At 53.9% G+C, this 13,803-nt stretch overlaps 5 protein-coding genes across 5 annotated transcripts; 1 reads left to right on the top strand and 4 right to left on the bottom strand.

The window, feature by feature from the left end:
• Positions 1-306: 306 nt before the first annotated feature.
• PtrM4_091150 (RING Zn-finger protein) lies at positions 307-1,308 on the top strand (the record flags this gene model as incomplete). Its single annotated transcript, XM_001934440.2, has 1 exon — positions 307-1,308. One exon carries the CDS (start codon positions 307-309, stop codon positions 1,306-1,308), a length of 1,002 nt encoding a protein of 333 aa, XP_001934475.2.
• Positions 1,309-1,586: 278 nt separating this feature from the next.
• PtrM4_091140 (uncharacterized protein) lies at positions 1,587-2,213 on the bottom strand (the record flags this gene model as incomplete). Its single annotated transcript, XM_066106948.1, has 1 exon — positions 1,587-2,213. The coding sequence occupies one exon, from the start codon at positions 2,211-2,213 to the stop codon at positions 1,587-1,589; it is 627 nt and encodes a 208-aa protein (XP_065962616.1).
• A 1,138-nt stretch (positions 2,214-3,351) lies between these two features.
• Positions 3,352-4,356, bottom strand: PtrM4_091130 (uncharacterized protein; the record flags this gene model as incomplete). Its single annotated transcript, XM_066106947.1, has 1 exon — positions 3,352-4,356. One exon carries the CDS (start codon positions 4,354-4,356, stop codon positions 3,352-3,354), a length of 1,005 nt encoding a protein of 334 aa, XP_065962615.1.
• Positions 4,357-4,530: 174 nt separating this feature from the next.
• Positions 4,531-5,208, bottom strand: PtrM4_091120 (uncharacterized protein; the record flags this gene model as incomplete). The annotated part of the gene is made up of 1 exon (XM_066106946.1): positions 4,531-5,208. One exon carries the CDS (start codon positions 5,206-5,208, stop codon positions 4,531-4,533), a length of 678 nt encoding a protein of 225 aa, XP_065962614.1.
• A 3,294-nt stretch (positions 5,209-8,502) lies between these two features.
• PtrM4_091110 (RTX toxins and related Ca2+-binding protein) lies at positions 8,503-11,054 on the bottom strand (the record flags this gene model as incomplete). Its single annotated transcript, XM_066106945.1, has 4 exons — positions 8,503-8,528; positions 8,645-8,955; positions 9,073-10,417; positions 10,493-11,054. The coding sequence occupies 4 exons, from the start codon at positions 11,052-11,054 to the stop codon at positions 8,503-8,505; spliced, it is 2,244 nt and encodes a 747-aa protein (XP_065962613.1).
• Between the last annotated feature and the right edge of the window lie 2,749 nt (positions 11,055-13,803).

Genomic DNA, 13,803 nt, shown 5'->3' with positions numbered 1-13,803 from the left:
GTACTGTGGCGAAGCCCTAGAAGTTCTGTAAGCCATAAAGAATGCCTTAGATACGATCACAATTACGAGCGATTTATAGAAACCGGGAGAAGAGGTGGGACAAAAAGTGTCTTTGCTCGAATCTATCTACGTCATCACGTGCATTCGCGCGGCAATCGCGAAATATCGCTATCGATATCGCGCTCCATGTTTCATCACCATCCGTCCAATTCCACAACTCAGCAACACCTGCACATAAATACCACGCGATCACTGCAATAGTTTGCTCCCATCAAATTGCGATACACCAGCGCATTACCAGAAATTATGGATCCCGAGTTGCGCTATCCACCCAAACGAGCGAGCGGCAAGCGCAGAGCCCATATAGACGAAGACGGCGATTACGATGCGACCCAGCGACCCCAAACCCCACCAAGGAGTTCTAAGAAGCGCAAGAGCAACCCTGAGGTAATTGATCTCACTGGAGATTCTCCCTCTCCTCAAAGGGCTCCACCCAAAAAGAGGGGCAAGCGCGACACTGACGCACCCGTCGAAGAGAAACGAACTAGAGTGTTTCGCAAGCGCGCGACGGAGAGCTACTTGGCTGTAAGGGAAAGAGCGTTCACCCAGCGTCTCACGGTACTCTCGCGCGAACGATGCGGAAGCGATACCGTGCCTGAGGAGAAGGTCATCATAGCCGGCTCGACCGGCAACGTCTATACCGTCTCAATTGGTCTTGTGCCAAGTTGCGACTGCCCACATGCGAGGAAGGGCAATCAGTGCAAGCACATTGTTTATGTCATATTGCGCGTGCTAAAGGCGCGGGAGAATATCGCCTACCAGCTAGCACTCCTCAGCTCCGAGCTGCGCGAGGTTATCAAGAACGCGCCACCTATCCCAGGTGTTGAGACAGACGGAAAGGACGGCACGGAGAAGGCAGGAGAAGATGGAAACCGGAAGTCCATCGAGGGCGAATGCCCCATCTGCTACGACGAGCTTGGTAGTAAGGAAGATACCGTCTACTGCAAGGCCAGCTGCGGAAACAATATACACAAGGCCTGTATGCAGAACTGGATGGCGGCATCGAGCGGCAAAGGAACATGTCCGTACTGTCGTGCCAAGTGGGAAGCAGATACTGGGTTGGAAGGCAATCTGGGCGATCTAGTTACAAAGGGTTTACGGAGGAATGAAGATGGATATGTCAATGTTGCTGGTCAATTGGGCTTGTCTGGTCACAGAGACTATTCAACATATCACCAACCCTGGGTCCGGCAGCGGGGATATGGGGGTCTGAGGAGGGGTGGCTACGATTATGACAATTACTACTAAGTCTTGACAGTCTTCAATCTCGTTCAATCTATTTGGGGGAAATTATAACATGTTTTATAAGCGAGTCGTCAATACAAGCGAGTCGTCAGCCCCACCAACTTTTACAACTTTAAAGCGACGCATCTCAACAACGCGATAATATTATTGCTAGATATTGATACAGTAGATTACTCTATATCAATAGTATCAGTCTTGCATGTGCGCGAGTTGTGCCCAGTCTCCTTGCACCTAGTGCAGCGCCTTTGAGCCCGCTGGCTGAGGCCTGATCGCGCTCCTCCTTAACGCTCTTTATGAGCAATCTGCTGGTTAGCCTCATTTTGAGCCAGTATATCCTCTCCAGCTCCCTTTGTGAGTACTCCATGCTTCTGTATACGCCTTTTAGAGCGCCGCCTACGCGCTGAGGCTGCGCTGTTGGCTCTCTCAAGACTGGAGATCCGATCGCGCATCAGCTTAGCAGAGAGCATCATTACCTTAGCGCCCTTCTTTAGCTGGTCAATCGCCTCAATAATTAATGCTGGTGATGAGCTCTTGTGCTGGCGCACGCGCTCACGTATAAGGCTTGACTGAGCCTCAAGCTCACGCGCGTTGCTCGGCGTTTGAGCTACCCAGGGAGCCTCTGGCAGAGCTGCTGGAGGAGTAGGTGTACGCAGCTGTATATCTAGCTTTGATAGAACAGCCTCTAGTTGTAGAGGAAAAAGGCCTGAGCCGCGGAATGCTGAGCAGATGTTGGCTGGTGTGAATGCTCTGTTAAACGCTATCTTGAATGCTAGCAGAAACTCTAGCTTAGTGATGTGGTTGATGTGGTTGCGCATGAGGCTCTCCACCTCACGGCTGTACGCGCGCTTCAATGGCGAGAAGCAGCCAACATTAAGTGGCTGGAGTAGGTGAGATAAGTGAGGAGGCATACAGAGCGTATGGATATTGTTCTCCTTGCAGAGCTCCTAGAACTCTAGAGATTAGTGGCTCTTATGGCCATCAATAATAAGCAGGCGACGCGCGCCTATACTACGAGCCTGCGTGTGAGCGTTGAAGTGCTTTAACCACTTAACTCCAAGCTTATTATTCGTCTAGCCATTGTCGCTGACTGCGATCGCCTAGTCGCGTGGGATCTTAGCTTCCTCGTACCAGGCTAATAGGTGGTACTGGCCAGCGAAGATGAGGAACGGTGGGACTGACCAGCCGGCTGCGTTGATCGCAGCGATCAACGTTACCCACTTACGATTGCCTGGCTAGATAGCCTTTGGCCTGCCTCTCCCTTCTAACGCTGTTACAACAAGCTGAGTTGTAATCTTGCCTATTATAAAGCTAGCTTTATTAAAGTTGTAGACGTCCTTATTGCAGATGCCGTACTTCGCCTTTGTCTCCTCTATAAGCTCAAACCAGCTTCGGATAAGGGCTAGATTCTCACAGAGAGCTCTCTGCCTATCGTACGCTCGGTTAAAACACGTCTTAAGACTGTCTGTACGCTGAACAAAGTTGCGCGGCCAGTGGACGCCGACCTGGCCAGCGCCGCGCGCAGCCAGCAGCTTATCAGCCATATCCCGTACAGCTGCGTAGGTAGGCGGAAATCCACGCTAATCTAGGTGAAGTATATAGCTAATAATCACCTCCTCTTCTCTCTTAGTAAGCTTCTTTGAGTTGGGCTGGCAATCGCGTCGGGCAGGTCGACCAGCGCGTCGGTCGCGCATTGTCATACGAGGGACACTATAGATTGAAGCAGCGCTGCTTTCAGACTGAATCTGCCCTGCTTTAATAGAGCTAATAGCAAGCTGGATATCAGCTTCGTTTGAAGATACTTGAGGAGCGCGGCGTGGAGGCATTGCGTGTTAAGATAGAGTAGGTGATTGAAGTTGGTGGGGCTGACGACTCGCTTGTATTGACGACTCGCTTAACGTGTCCGTGCGCGTGATGCGCGGATTCGCGTGATGCGCGGGGAACACCATATCCACTACTTCAAAAATGAAGCTATTAAGCCACGTATATAAGCTGTTATTATACGAATTTATAGAGGGGGAGTAATTAGATGCTTGCGATCAACTTGTACTATCTATATTTTGATGGGAGGTTGACGTTGCGGCCACGTGATGTGAGCTTTGATGGAGGAGCTGGAGGCTCTTCTTGAACTTGAGCACCAGCGCGAGCAGCCTCAACGCGTTTTTGACGCTTGTTGTTCGATGAGGTAGCTGCTGAAGCTCTCCTCTTTCCCTTTTGGGGTAGTTGTATAGCTTTAGCAGCGTCTCTCTCCTCCTTCTGGCGCGCGCGTTCAGCTGCTTTCTCAGCTCGCTCAAGCTCCCTCATCTCCTTGAGTCTCTGCCTCTCCACACGCCTCTCCTCGAGCTCATCTTGACGCTGCAGTCGAGCCTCCTCGCGCTGCTTCTTGGACCGTGCTTTTTGGAGTTTCTCCTCCGTCTCATCTCGCTCCCGTACTGCTTCTCTAGCTCGAGCCTCACGCAGCTTGCGAGGAGACCAGAAGACAGAGCCACCGTGATACTCCTGGCGCTGTTGAAGGTCAAGAGCTTTGCCCTTCTTCCTGTGCTTCTTTTTATGTTGAAGAGCCTCCTTTAAGCCCTCGTTCTCATGCTTTAAAAGCTCATACTGCACAGAGAGATGGTGAACGCTTGAGCGCAGCTTTCTTGCCTCATACTGATGGCTATCATTAACAGCAGCTCGTACTAGCCGATCGAGCTTTCTCCAGTCATGATCAGAGAGCCCTGACGATGAGCTTCTCTCAGCTTCTGGCGTGCTAGCAAATCTACGAAGGATAACGTTGGCATCCATCGGCCAGATCCCAGTGGCTTCGAAGGCCTTCAATATGAGGCTCTCTGTGAAGGAGGATATCCAGGCGCTCCAGAAGAGCGGGAAGAAGTCCCCTTTCTTGATTGGAATAAGGCCTTGAGCCTTATGGAGATGGTTAGTGAGCTCGTTAGAGTAGGCTTGAGAGAGTGGCTTGAACAGCACTACATCTAGCGGCTGGAGCGTATGGGTCGAATGGGGAGGAAGGATCATGAGGAGGATCCTATGGCGATCGCAGTACTTAATAAACTCCATCGTGAGGTGAGATCCATGGCCATCAAGGATGAGCAATCTCCATCTACCTGATCGTTGCTTTGTAGAGCGATCAAACACCTGCTCCAGCCAAGCTAGGCCTACGTTATCATTTGACCAGCCTGTTGGAGATGATGAGACAAAGACCTCATGTTCTCCTGCCTTGATATCTTCTACCTAACTCGATCGTATAGCTCCATTTTTAGCTGCGTAGATAAGGGCTGGAGGCAGCGAGCTCCCATCAGCGCAGCAGCAGGCCAGGACTGTCAGAAACTCGCGTGATCCATCCTGGAGAGATGCTCGAACCTCCTTCTTCTCCCATTGACGCCTGCTGAATATCCTCTTACTTCTGCCTATCAAGCCAATTAAGAAGCCCTTCTCATCCATATTGTATATATCTCGAGCCTCTAGGTGATATTCGGTGATCTTTCGATGCAGCAGCTCGAAGTAGAGTCTATACTTTGACTCAGAATCAGCCAGGTGGCGCGTACGATCCATGGCGCTGGTCCACTTTGAGATGAGATGGATCTCGTGTCGGTTGATGAAGCGAGTAACCCAGCTCTCGCTGAGCTGCTGATGGGCTACTTCTGATGAGAAATTCCTGATCATCTCTCGTGTAGGAGGAATGCCTCGCTTTGTGAGCTTTTCGATATATCTCACAAGCTCTAGCTCTTGTTGTGGGTTGAGTTTCTGCTGGTTGAAGTTCTTGTCTCTTTCTGAGCTTGTCTGGCCCTGGTGCCTTCGGGTCAACGTAGATCTCACAACACCATGCTTAGCAGCAATTTTAGTATACGAGAACTGTTCTCCTGGCTCTAGATTTTCAATATCTTCAATCGCAGCTTGAATTGGGTCCATATTGGTGGAGTTAACGTGTGTTGAAGGTGAAGGGGTTTGACGTGTTTTGGTGTTCCCCGCGCATCACGCGAATCCGCGCATCACGCGCACGGACACGTTATAAAACATGTTATTTGGTGTTTAGTACATTGATACCCGGTGATAGCAGGCGCAAGCCATAGGGAGGCGGACTTGACGGCGTGTTGTGTGTTTTTACAATATTCAATTTCAGCTCGTTGATACCAGTATCATTCTGTAAGCCACATAACCGCGTGCCACCCACCGTGACAATCCATGACAATAAGCCATCAGCATATTAGTATACCTACCAGAAGCCTACGCTCTCGGAAGTTCGCTGCCTGCACCATGCACATATAAACTTTACACATTCAAGAACACGGAGAGCTTTCTTCATCTCTCTGCTTACCTGATAGCAGTCATTCAATCACAAACACAACACAGGCTTCCCAGCACTATCATCTCTCCAATATACCTAGCCAATACATGGAGCATCCCAGCCTGCCCCGAAGAACAGAATTATCGATATCATTATACCAGTCAGCAAGTATCGCCACCAACTCCCTCCCAAGAGACGTCTAATATCTTACACCAAGCCTGTCCAAGACCTTCCAAGCACTCAGCACGGCAAGACGATGCGGTATCAAGACGGTCCGCTGTATGTGCATGTGTGCGGTCTAGACACTCAGCCTCAATCTTAACTCAACAAGTCCATGATAGGTACCTGCACCAGGGTCCTGTGTACCCTCTGATCGGCACAACGACGCCCATCCCTTAAGCTCAAGCTCAAGCTCATGCCCACGCTTAAGCGGACGTGAAGAAAGCACTCTTATCTGCCTTTCCCGTCGTTCACCCTGTGCACGCAATCATGCAAGTGTATTACAGCAACCAGACCATTGCGTACTTATGCGCGCACTCCTCATCCCCTTCTCCTACCCTGCCCAGCTCGAAAAAGAAACTACAAGCGCAAACCCCCTCAGCCTCTGACCCTGACCCGGAAAGAAAATGAACGATGAATCAATTCCCTTTCCACGGGTAGGGCACGACAGAGGAAATCTCCGTATACGGGGTCCCGGGTCTAGCCCCTCGCGCGCGAGGTCGGTCCGGGCTCGTTCTCAACGCTCAATATTCTGAGGTGTTCGCGGGGATTGATTCGTGGTTGAGGAGCCGCAATTGGTTGTTGGTGATTTTTTATGCTGGGAACGGAAACGAGTGCGTGTCACGTGCTCCAGCTGTCGGGATTGAAATTGAACAGTCTGAGGAAGCAGAGCGCGAGGGAAGGAGGAAGGGAGCCATCACCCTCCCACTCTTACCACGCGTCAACCTTCCAGTCTTTCCCCCAAAAAAGTAACTCAACGCCACAAAAAACAGACGGGCATCCTCATTTCACCATCACGAACACCCACCCATCCACCTAGGTTCACCCCCAGGGTCCACCCCCTACCCTCTAGATACGGTAAAAGATGTGCAAACCGCCCACGGGGAGATTAGTTGCCCCGGCGTGCGTAAACGACCGATTTGCTGGCATCTTGTACCTGGGTAGCTTATCTTACTTACCTTAGTCTTACTTACCTACTGCTGACACCATTGCTGATGTGGCAGATCAACAAAACCCAACACTCTAAAACCTTCCTTAACAAGGCGTAAACGCAAGCGCACGTCGATCCCATCTGATCAATCCAAATGAGCAGATCAGCAGATTGACAGATTGACATGCAGATTAGCGCGCACATCCTGAAAATCAGTTGCACTTGCGACGTTTTGACGCTGACGGCGCGAGTGTTGTGGTGACTAAACTACCACCTACCCAACTCGGGTCTCTGTTCGTTGGTCGGAGGCATGGGGCCGAGCCTGGGCGAGAAAAGGCAGAGCACGGCAGAACGCGGCAGGGCAACGCAAGGCGATGGAGGAGCAGGCAAGTCGCTTGCGACGCAAATGCGAAGATGAACGGAACGTGCGTATGCGGCGTGTGCGTGAGCCGTGAGGTGTTTTATTGTTAGGTTGCGTCGCTTGCGTGCGTGGCTACCATATATGTGGTGGCGAATATCGGGTGCATCACAGGTTAGGACTAGTCTGTGGCGGCTGAGTAAGTAAGGCGGGTGTGGATGTGTTTTGGTGGTCATGTTGTGCAACGGAGGTATTACGTGCATTATGCAGGTACCGGGGAGAAGCGCGGCTGTTTTCTCGGAGAAGAGGGGCGGGAGAAAGACCGAGAGCATGAGAGCTTGCGTGGGGAGATGAGTGCGTTGAAGGTCTTTCTAAGTATGGTGTCTGGGTTGTCTACGGTTGTAGGGCCGGGGATTGTGTAGGGAAGGAATGAAGGCAGGTGTAGTATGGCTGCTGCTGCTGACTTGGTCAAGTACCGATCAAAAGTCAGTGGTGCTGCAGCTACGTCGGTCTTACAGGTGACGGAGTGCGTCGATACGGTAATGTATGGTATAACAAAGCGCGAGAGATGAATATCGATAGCAAAATGCTATACAACCCAAGCCCCCAGGCGGTCATGACTGATAGTTCACACATCTACCTATATAATACTATGTTTCTCTAGAATGTAAGATGGTAGACAGTTTTTGGATGATAGCATGTGTTTCAATAGTAGAGAAGATCGGGAGTGAAGAACGTACGATTTGACGTAATGTACTTGACTATCTGGAGATACACGGCAGCGTAGCCCAAAGTAGAAGCCCGGTGTGACCCTTGCTCACATGGTTATGCGGCAGGGAGGTGAAGAAGATTAAAGGCTTGCGTGGAAGAGAACTGTGATCGACGACAGTGGCAGCGGGACATCACGATCAAGTCACCAGGATACGAACAAACACGAGAATATTTCAGACAGAATGGAATTCGCAAAATGCTACAGACGGATAGATACAATAAAACAAAAACGCCCAGTGCTCGATCTTAACTATCTCGAAGCAGACCCAAAACATGTACAAAGGAAAAAGAGTCTAGAGGGAACAAAATGGGTAGTTACAGTCATGAGACATAGCGAAGCCTCGTCAGCGTCTGCCACACAAGAGTGGTCCGAACAACACGTTTGTAGAGCGTAAAAATAAGGTGGTGGTTGGGTAAATAGACGGTCAATAATAATTGTCGAATGTACATGACCAGAAACTGTCTGAAGAACCCGAATTTTTCAGTTTTATCGTTTGTAATTCCACCACAAAGGAAAACCACAACCAACGCTCTGTCACTATGCTGCTCAAGGAGACCTTGAGACAGGAGACAGACAACTCGCAAGAAAGTGGATCAAGCGATCCTACCAGCAGCACATAGGAAAAGCGCAAAGTTCATCTACAGGCGACGAAGCCGAACGCTTACTTACGGCCATAGCCGGAACCGTAACCAGAGCCGTAACCGCCACCGTTGGATGGGGTGCCGGTGGTGGCAGGCTTGCTGGAGGTAGCGGCAGCAGGGGTAGCGGCGCCGTATCCACCACCGTATCCACCGCCGTTAGCGGGGGTAGAGGCAGAAGCAGCGGGGACAGCGGGGGTGGAGGAGGAGGATGGAGAGCCGTATCCACCACCGTTAGCAGGAGCAGAGGTCGAAGCAGCGGGGACAGCAGGGGTGGAAGAGGCAGCGCCGGGGGTGACTACGCTGAAGGTGGGGAGAGAAGAAGTGCCAGTGCTGACGGGCAGGGAAGGCTTGGTGGAGGTCTTGAAGCCAGTGGCGCCGGGGTGGCTCATGGTGCCGTTACCGGGGACGGGGTACATGCCAGTGGGGACAGCAGGAGTAGGGGAAGCAGTGCTGACAGCAGCCTCAGGGGTGACGGGAGTGCCGGCGGAGTTGGTAGCAGTGGGGACACCGACAGTGACGTAGACAGTCTCCTTGGAGGTGACGGTGACAGTGGTAGGAGGAGGGCACTCCTCACCAGCAGGGGGGTGGCCCTGCTCATTGGCAGGAGGACCAGGAGGGTAGCTGCCGGCCGGGGAAGAAGGAGTTGGGTGTCCCTGCTCGCCAGCTGGGGGGCCAGGAGGGTAGCTGCCGGCCGGGGAAGAGGGAGTTGGGTGTCCCTGCTCGCCAGCTGGGGGACCAGGAGGGTAGCTGCCGGCTGGGGAAGAGGGAGTTGGGTGTCCCTGCTCGCCAGCTGGGGGACCAGGAGGGTAGCTGCCGGCTGGGGAAGAAGGAGATGGATGTCCCTTCTCGCCAGCTGGGGGACCAGGGGGGTAGCTGCCTGAAGGACCGGTGGGGGTAGGCTTGACGGTGACGAACTTGGTGGAGGTCGAGGTAGACTTGATGGTGCTGGTGACATCTGGGCTGGGAGGGTGCTCGCCAGCAGGGCCAGTGGGGTAGCCGCTTCCGCCAGTGGTCTGGTTGGGGACAGAGCCAGTGGGCTTGGGCTTGCTCATGGTGACAACTACAGTGGAGTACTGGGTCGAGGTCTGAGTGGACGTGATCTCGGTGGTCACTGGGTGAGCAGTGGAGCCAATACCAACGGTGTAGGTGAGAGTCTGAGTGCTGGTCTTGACGATCTCACTGACGGGGACTGACTCAGTGACGACACCAGGGGTAGTGGTGGGCTTGCCAGTCTCGGCGGTGCAGACGGTGGTGCCAACGGGAACAACGCTGGTGATCATGGAAGTGGCTTGAGCCGGGCAGTTAGTGACACTGGGAGGGCAAGCAGAAACAGTGAAGATCTGGGTGCTGTAGATGGTGCTGGTGACCATGTCGCTGACTGGGGTGGAAGAACCGGGGTAAGAGCCAGTTCCAGTGGGCTTGGGAGCGTAGCCAGTGCCGGACATGCCAGTAGAGGTAGCGGCGTCGGGGGTAACAGGCTTGCCGGGGGTGCTGGAGGGGCTGCCGTAGCCGCCGTTACCACCAGCAGGGGTGGAGGTGGTGGCAGCGGGAATAGCGGGAGTGGACGAAGCTCCGGAAGGAACAACGGAGCTCATGCTGACACCAGGGACGTTACCGCCGTATCCGCCACCATATCCGCCAGCTGGAGGAGTGGAGACAGCGCCAGCGGGAGTGGAGGCAGACGGGCTGCCAGAGGAAGCTCCGGAAGGAACAACGGAGCTCATGCTGACACCAGGGACGTTACCGCCGTATCCGCCACCGTATCCGCCAGCTGAAGAAGTGGAGACAGCACCAGCGGGGGTGGAGGTGGTGGCAGCGGGAATAGCGGGAGTAGATGAAGCTCCAGAAGGAACAACGGAGCTCATGCTGACACCAGGGACGTTACCGCCGTATCCGCCACCATATCCGCCAGCTGGAGGAGTGGAAACGGCACCAGCGGGAGTGGAGGGAGATGGGCTGGATGAGGGCGAGGGCGAGCCGTAGCCACCGCCGTATCCACCAGCAGGAGGAGAAGAGACAGCGCCGGAGGGGACAGCGGAGCTCATGCTGACACCAGGAACGTCACCGCCGTATCCGCCACCATATCCACCAGCTGGGGGAGTAGAGACGGCGCCAGCGGGAGGTGTAGATACAGCACCGGCAGGGATGTCGGGAGTGGGTGTCGGCGAAGTACCGGGGGCGGAAGAGCTGCTGGGCGGCTTGTCACCACCGTAGCCACCTCCGTATCCGCCAGCTGGAGGAGTAGAGACTTCACCGGCAGGGATGTCGGGGGTAGGTGTGGGTGAAGTGCCAGGGGCGGAAGAGGAAGAGGGCATGTCACCACCGTATCCACCTCCGTAGCCACCAGCGGGGGGTGTAGAGACTGCACCGGCAGGGAGGTCGGGGGTGGGGGTAGGTGAAGTACCGGGGGCGGAAGAGGAAGAGGGGAGCTCAGCGCCGTAGCCTGAACCGTAGCCTCCGTATTGGCGGCGAGCCATGCGGTGGTTGCGGGCCTCGGCGGCATCCGCGGCAGCGAGAGCGGCCAAAAAGGCAACAGTAAGCTTCATCATGGTGTATTAAAATGTCCTTGCTCTTTAAACGTTGAATGTGTGGTGTGGCGAAAAAATCCGGAGTCGGTTCGAAGCAATTACGTTGACAAGTCCAGGAAAGAGTGACTGGAGTTTGTACAATGAACGTGGTTGTCCGAAGACAATTGGAAGCGAGTGTGGGAAGGAAAGTTGCCTTGCGGTGAAGAAAAAAATGACAGTGGGCGGATGGGAGGCGTTATATGAATGCTCAGGCTGACAGTGGCAGGACGCGGGCCATGGACGCAATGGCAGCACGGACTGGTCCCAGTTGGTCGACCCCTGGCGGGGGTTAATTTCGTTCAGGAACAACCGGCAGCCGGGGCCAGTCAGCGGCGCAGCTAGACCGGAGGGGCTTTCAGGGGGATGCATGAAGCTATCCACTGAGGAGGAGTAGACAGCCAGGTCTCGGCGTGCCAGCCGCTGGTGAATACGGCGGTAGCAGGCTGCGTGCGCTGAGAGGAGAGTGCCGACGCTGTCATTGTCTGCAGACAGGGAAGCGCTCACAGCAGAGCCGCCGAACAAAGGCCATGAGGGTTGGTCTCTTTTGTGCCGCTTTGTCATGTTTGTGCTCGCCATTGTAGGCGCTGGGGCGGCCCTCGCCTGCATTCGTGAGTACGTCTCTCTGTTTGCCGATGGCCCCCCAGTGATTTGTGTGTTTCAAGGCGCTTGGCCAAAATAGACAGCAGGCTGGCGTAGATCCTCCTTGCTAGGTCATCGTCAAGAGCGGGTACCTGGCAGATGCGCGTGTCGGTGAGCATGCACAACCGCGCCGAGAGTCAGCGCATGCGATGCTGCTGGCGGCCGAGACGAGAATGGACGCTCTTTTCGAGTGGATCCGCCCGCCGCCACTGCCAGCTCAGTGGCCGGCGCGACAAGGGAAGAAAGGGGAGATACGGGATTACGGGATTACTGTTCCACGGGAAACAGCAGCTCGTGTTGGGGGGCCCCGTTATCCATTGTCTATGTCACTCGTGATTGCGGAGTCGTTGTCGATAGGCGTAAAAGTAGGTGTGTACATACATAGCATATGGAAAGCGGTGGGCGGCGAATCAAGTCCTGGCCGGCTACGTCTAAGCGTCGGCATGGTGCGACGTCTCTGCCGCCTCGCACCTTGCACAACGACGACAAAAAGGACTCGGTAGAGCGCTGCTTCGCCCAAACTGACTTCATCGCCGCCGGGCAATGCGCATGCCGACTATGGCTCAAGGCTCATGTTCGATCTTCTAGTCGACTTGCCATGGCCGGCCTTTTGTGAAATTTGTTTTTGTGCACATCCAACGGTCCGCCGAACGGGCGCCACTGTGCCACATCCTCTAGCCTCGTTGGCTGGATGCTATTAGGGGTCCCGACGTCTCTTTCTGATCATCATCAGACGCTCAGCTCTCAGCTAACCGTCTAGCCCCTTGTACTTCCACAGTGCCTGAGGCCAGCGACGGGGCCTGCCATGCGCGCTTGAGACACGGCCTCGTTGCTGTCAAGGGTCTTTCCGCATAATACATACACAGCCACACCACGTCGTCGGAGTTAAATGTCAGGTCATCCGTCTCACCCTCTGAACTGCCATGCTCCCAGTACATGGACAGGCTAAGTATAGCACAGTGCTTCAATCCTCTGTTATGTTTCAACTTGCTGCTTTGCTTCGCAGCGTCGCAGTCGGCTGTAGATGAGCGCCCCGCTTCATCCTCGTCGCCTCGCCATAACGTAGTGCCTCACCATGTTCTCGACTCTTGACGAACTTCTGTCAGATCCTCACTCGGAAATGAGGTCGATCGGCCAATTATTCTTAGATCGTCTGTCGTTCTCTTTTCCCTCGCTTCGACGCCGGGGCTCTCTGGCCGTCTGTCGATAAAGCTTGTCATCTGCCGGGAAGTAAATGAGGCAATATTGCAGAAGAAGCGGGTAGGCGATTTTAGACGCGCAGAAAATAGAAAGCAAATAATGCCGGCTGTGGTATAACGAGCACGTGTGGATTGTGCACCATCGCCTGAGCTGAGCTCGTAAGGCGTGATTACCACGACGTGTTGCTTACAGGACAAGCAGCTATGGTGCGAGCCCGTCAGGGTTGCCCAGGTACCCCCCGCTCACCTGCACCTGCCAAAACAAGAATGACACGGAATGTGCAAGTGTGGAAGGCATGTGGAAAGCACTTCCATCCTCCAATACAATATTTCCGTCGTCTCAGCTCTCTGATTGGATCTCACCTATAGCCAGCCCTATGCGGCTGCGCTTTTCCACCCAGCCGCGTAGTCTTCTTGAAACGTCCCTCTCTTGCTTTTACACCTTCCAACCCCCACATCGCGGCACATCATGTCCGCCAGTCTGGCTCACTATCCATCACCTGCATCAAACGTTGATACCGACATCTCCCCTCTTATCAAACTTCTGACATGTCCATCTACTTGCTGCAGCGGAACGCGCCGCTGTCGAAACAATGGCTTCGGTTGAAACGAAACGACACCATCCCAGGTTATCCCAACTTCCACCCCGATATATCTGTGGCATGGGCCTCGGCTGGTGGATTTGAGCCAAGACCGCAACGGCGTTGCAATGCATGATTTTCCAAGCATGTGAAATTTGTTCAGGTAGAGGGTATCCACGATGCTCTTACTTTCCAGGCTTCTTGTTGATGGCACTCGCTCTCCTACTGGCTCATTGTGGTACACTGAACGTCATCGACCCCTCATGAGAACCTGAAATACACTTACAAAGTGTTACCCCGCGTTAGAGATTA

This window comes from Pyrenophora tritici-repentis, chromosome 4 (genome assembly GCF_003171515.1).
Source record: "Pyrenophora tritici-repentis strain M4 chromosome 4, whole genome shotgun sequence".
NCBI classification, from domain to species: Eukaryota; Fungi; Ascomycota; class Dothideomycetes; order Pleosporales; family Pleosporaceae; genus Pyrenophora; species Pyrenophora tritici-repentis.
The sequence above is the reverse complement of the archived record's forward strand: the minus strand, read 5'-3'. Positions and strand labels throughout refer to the sequence as shown.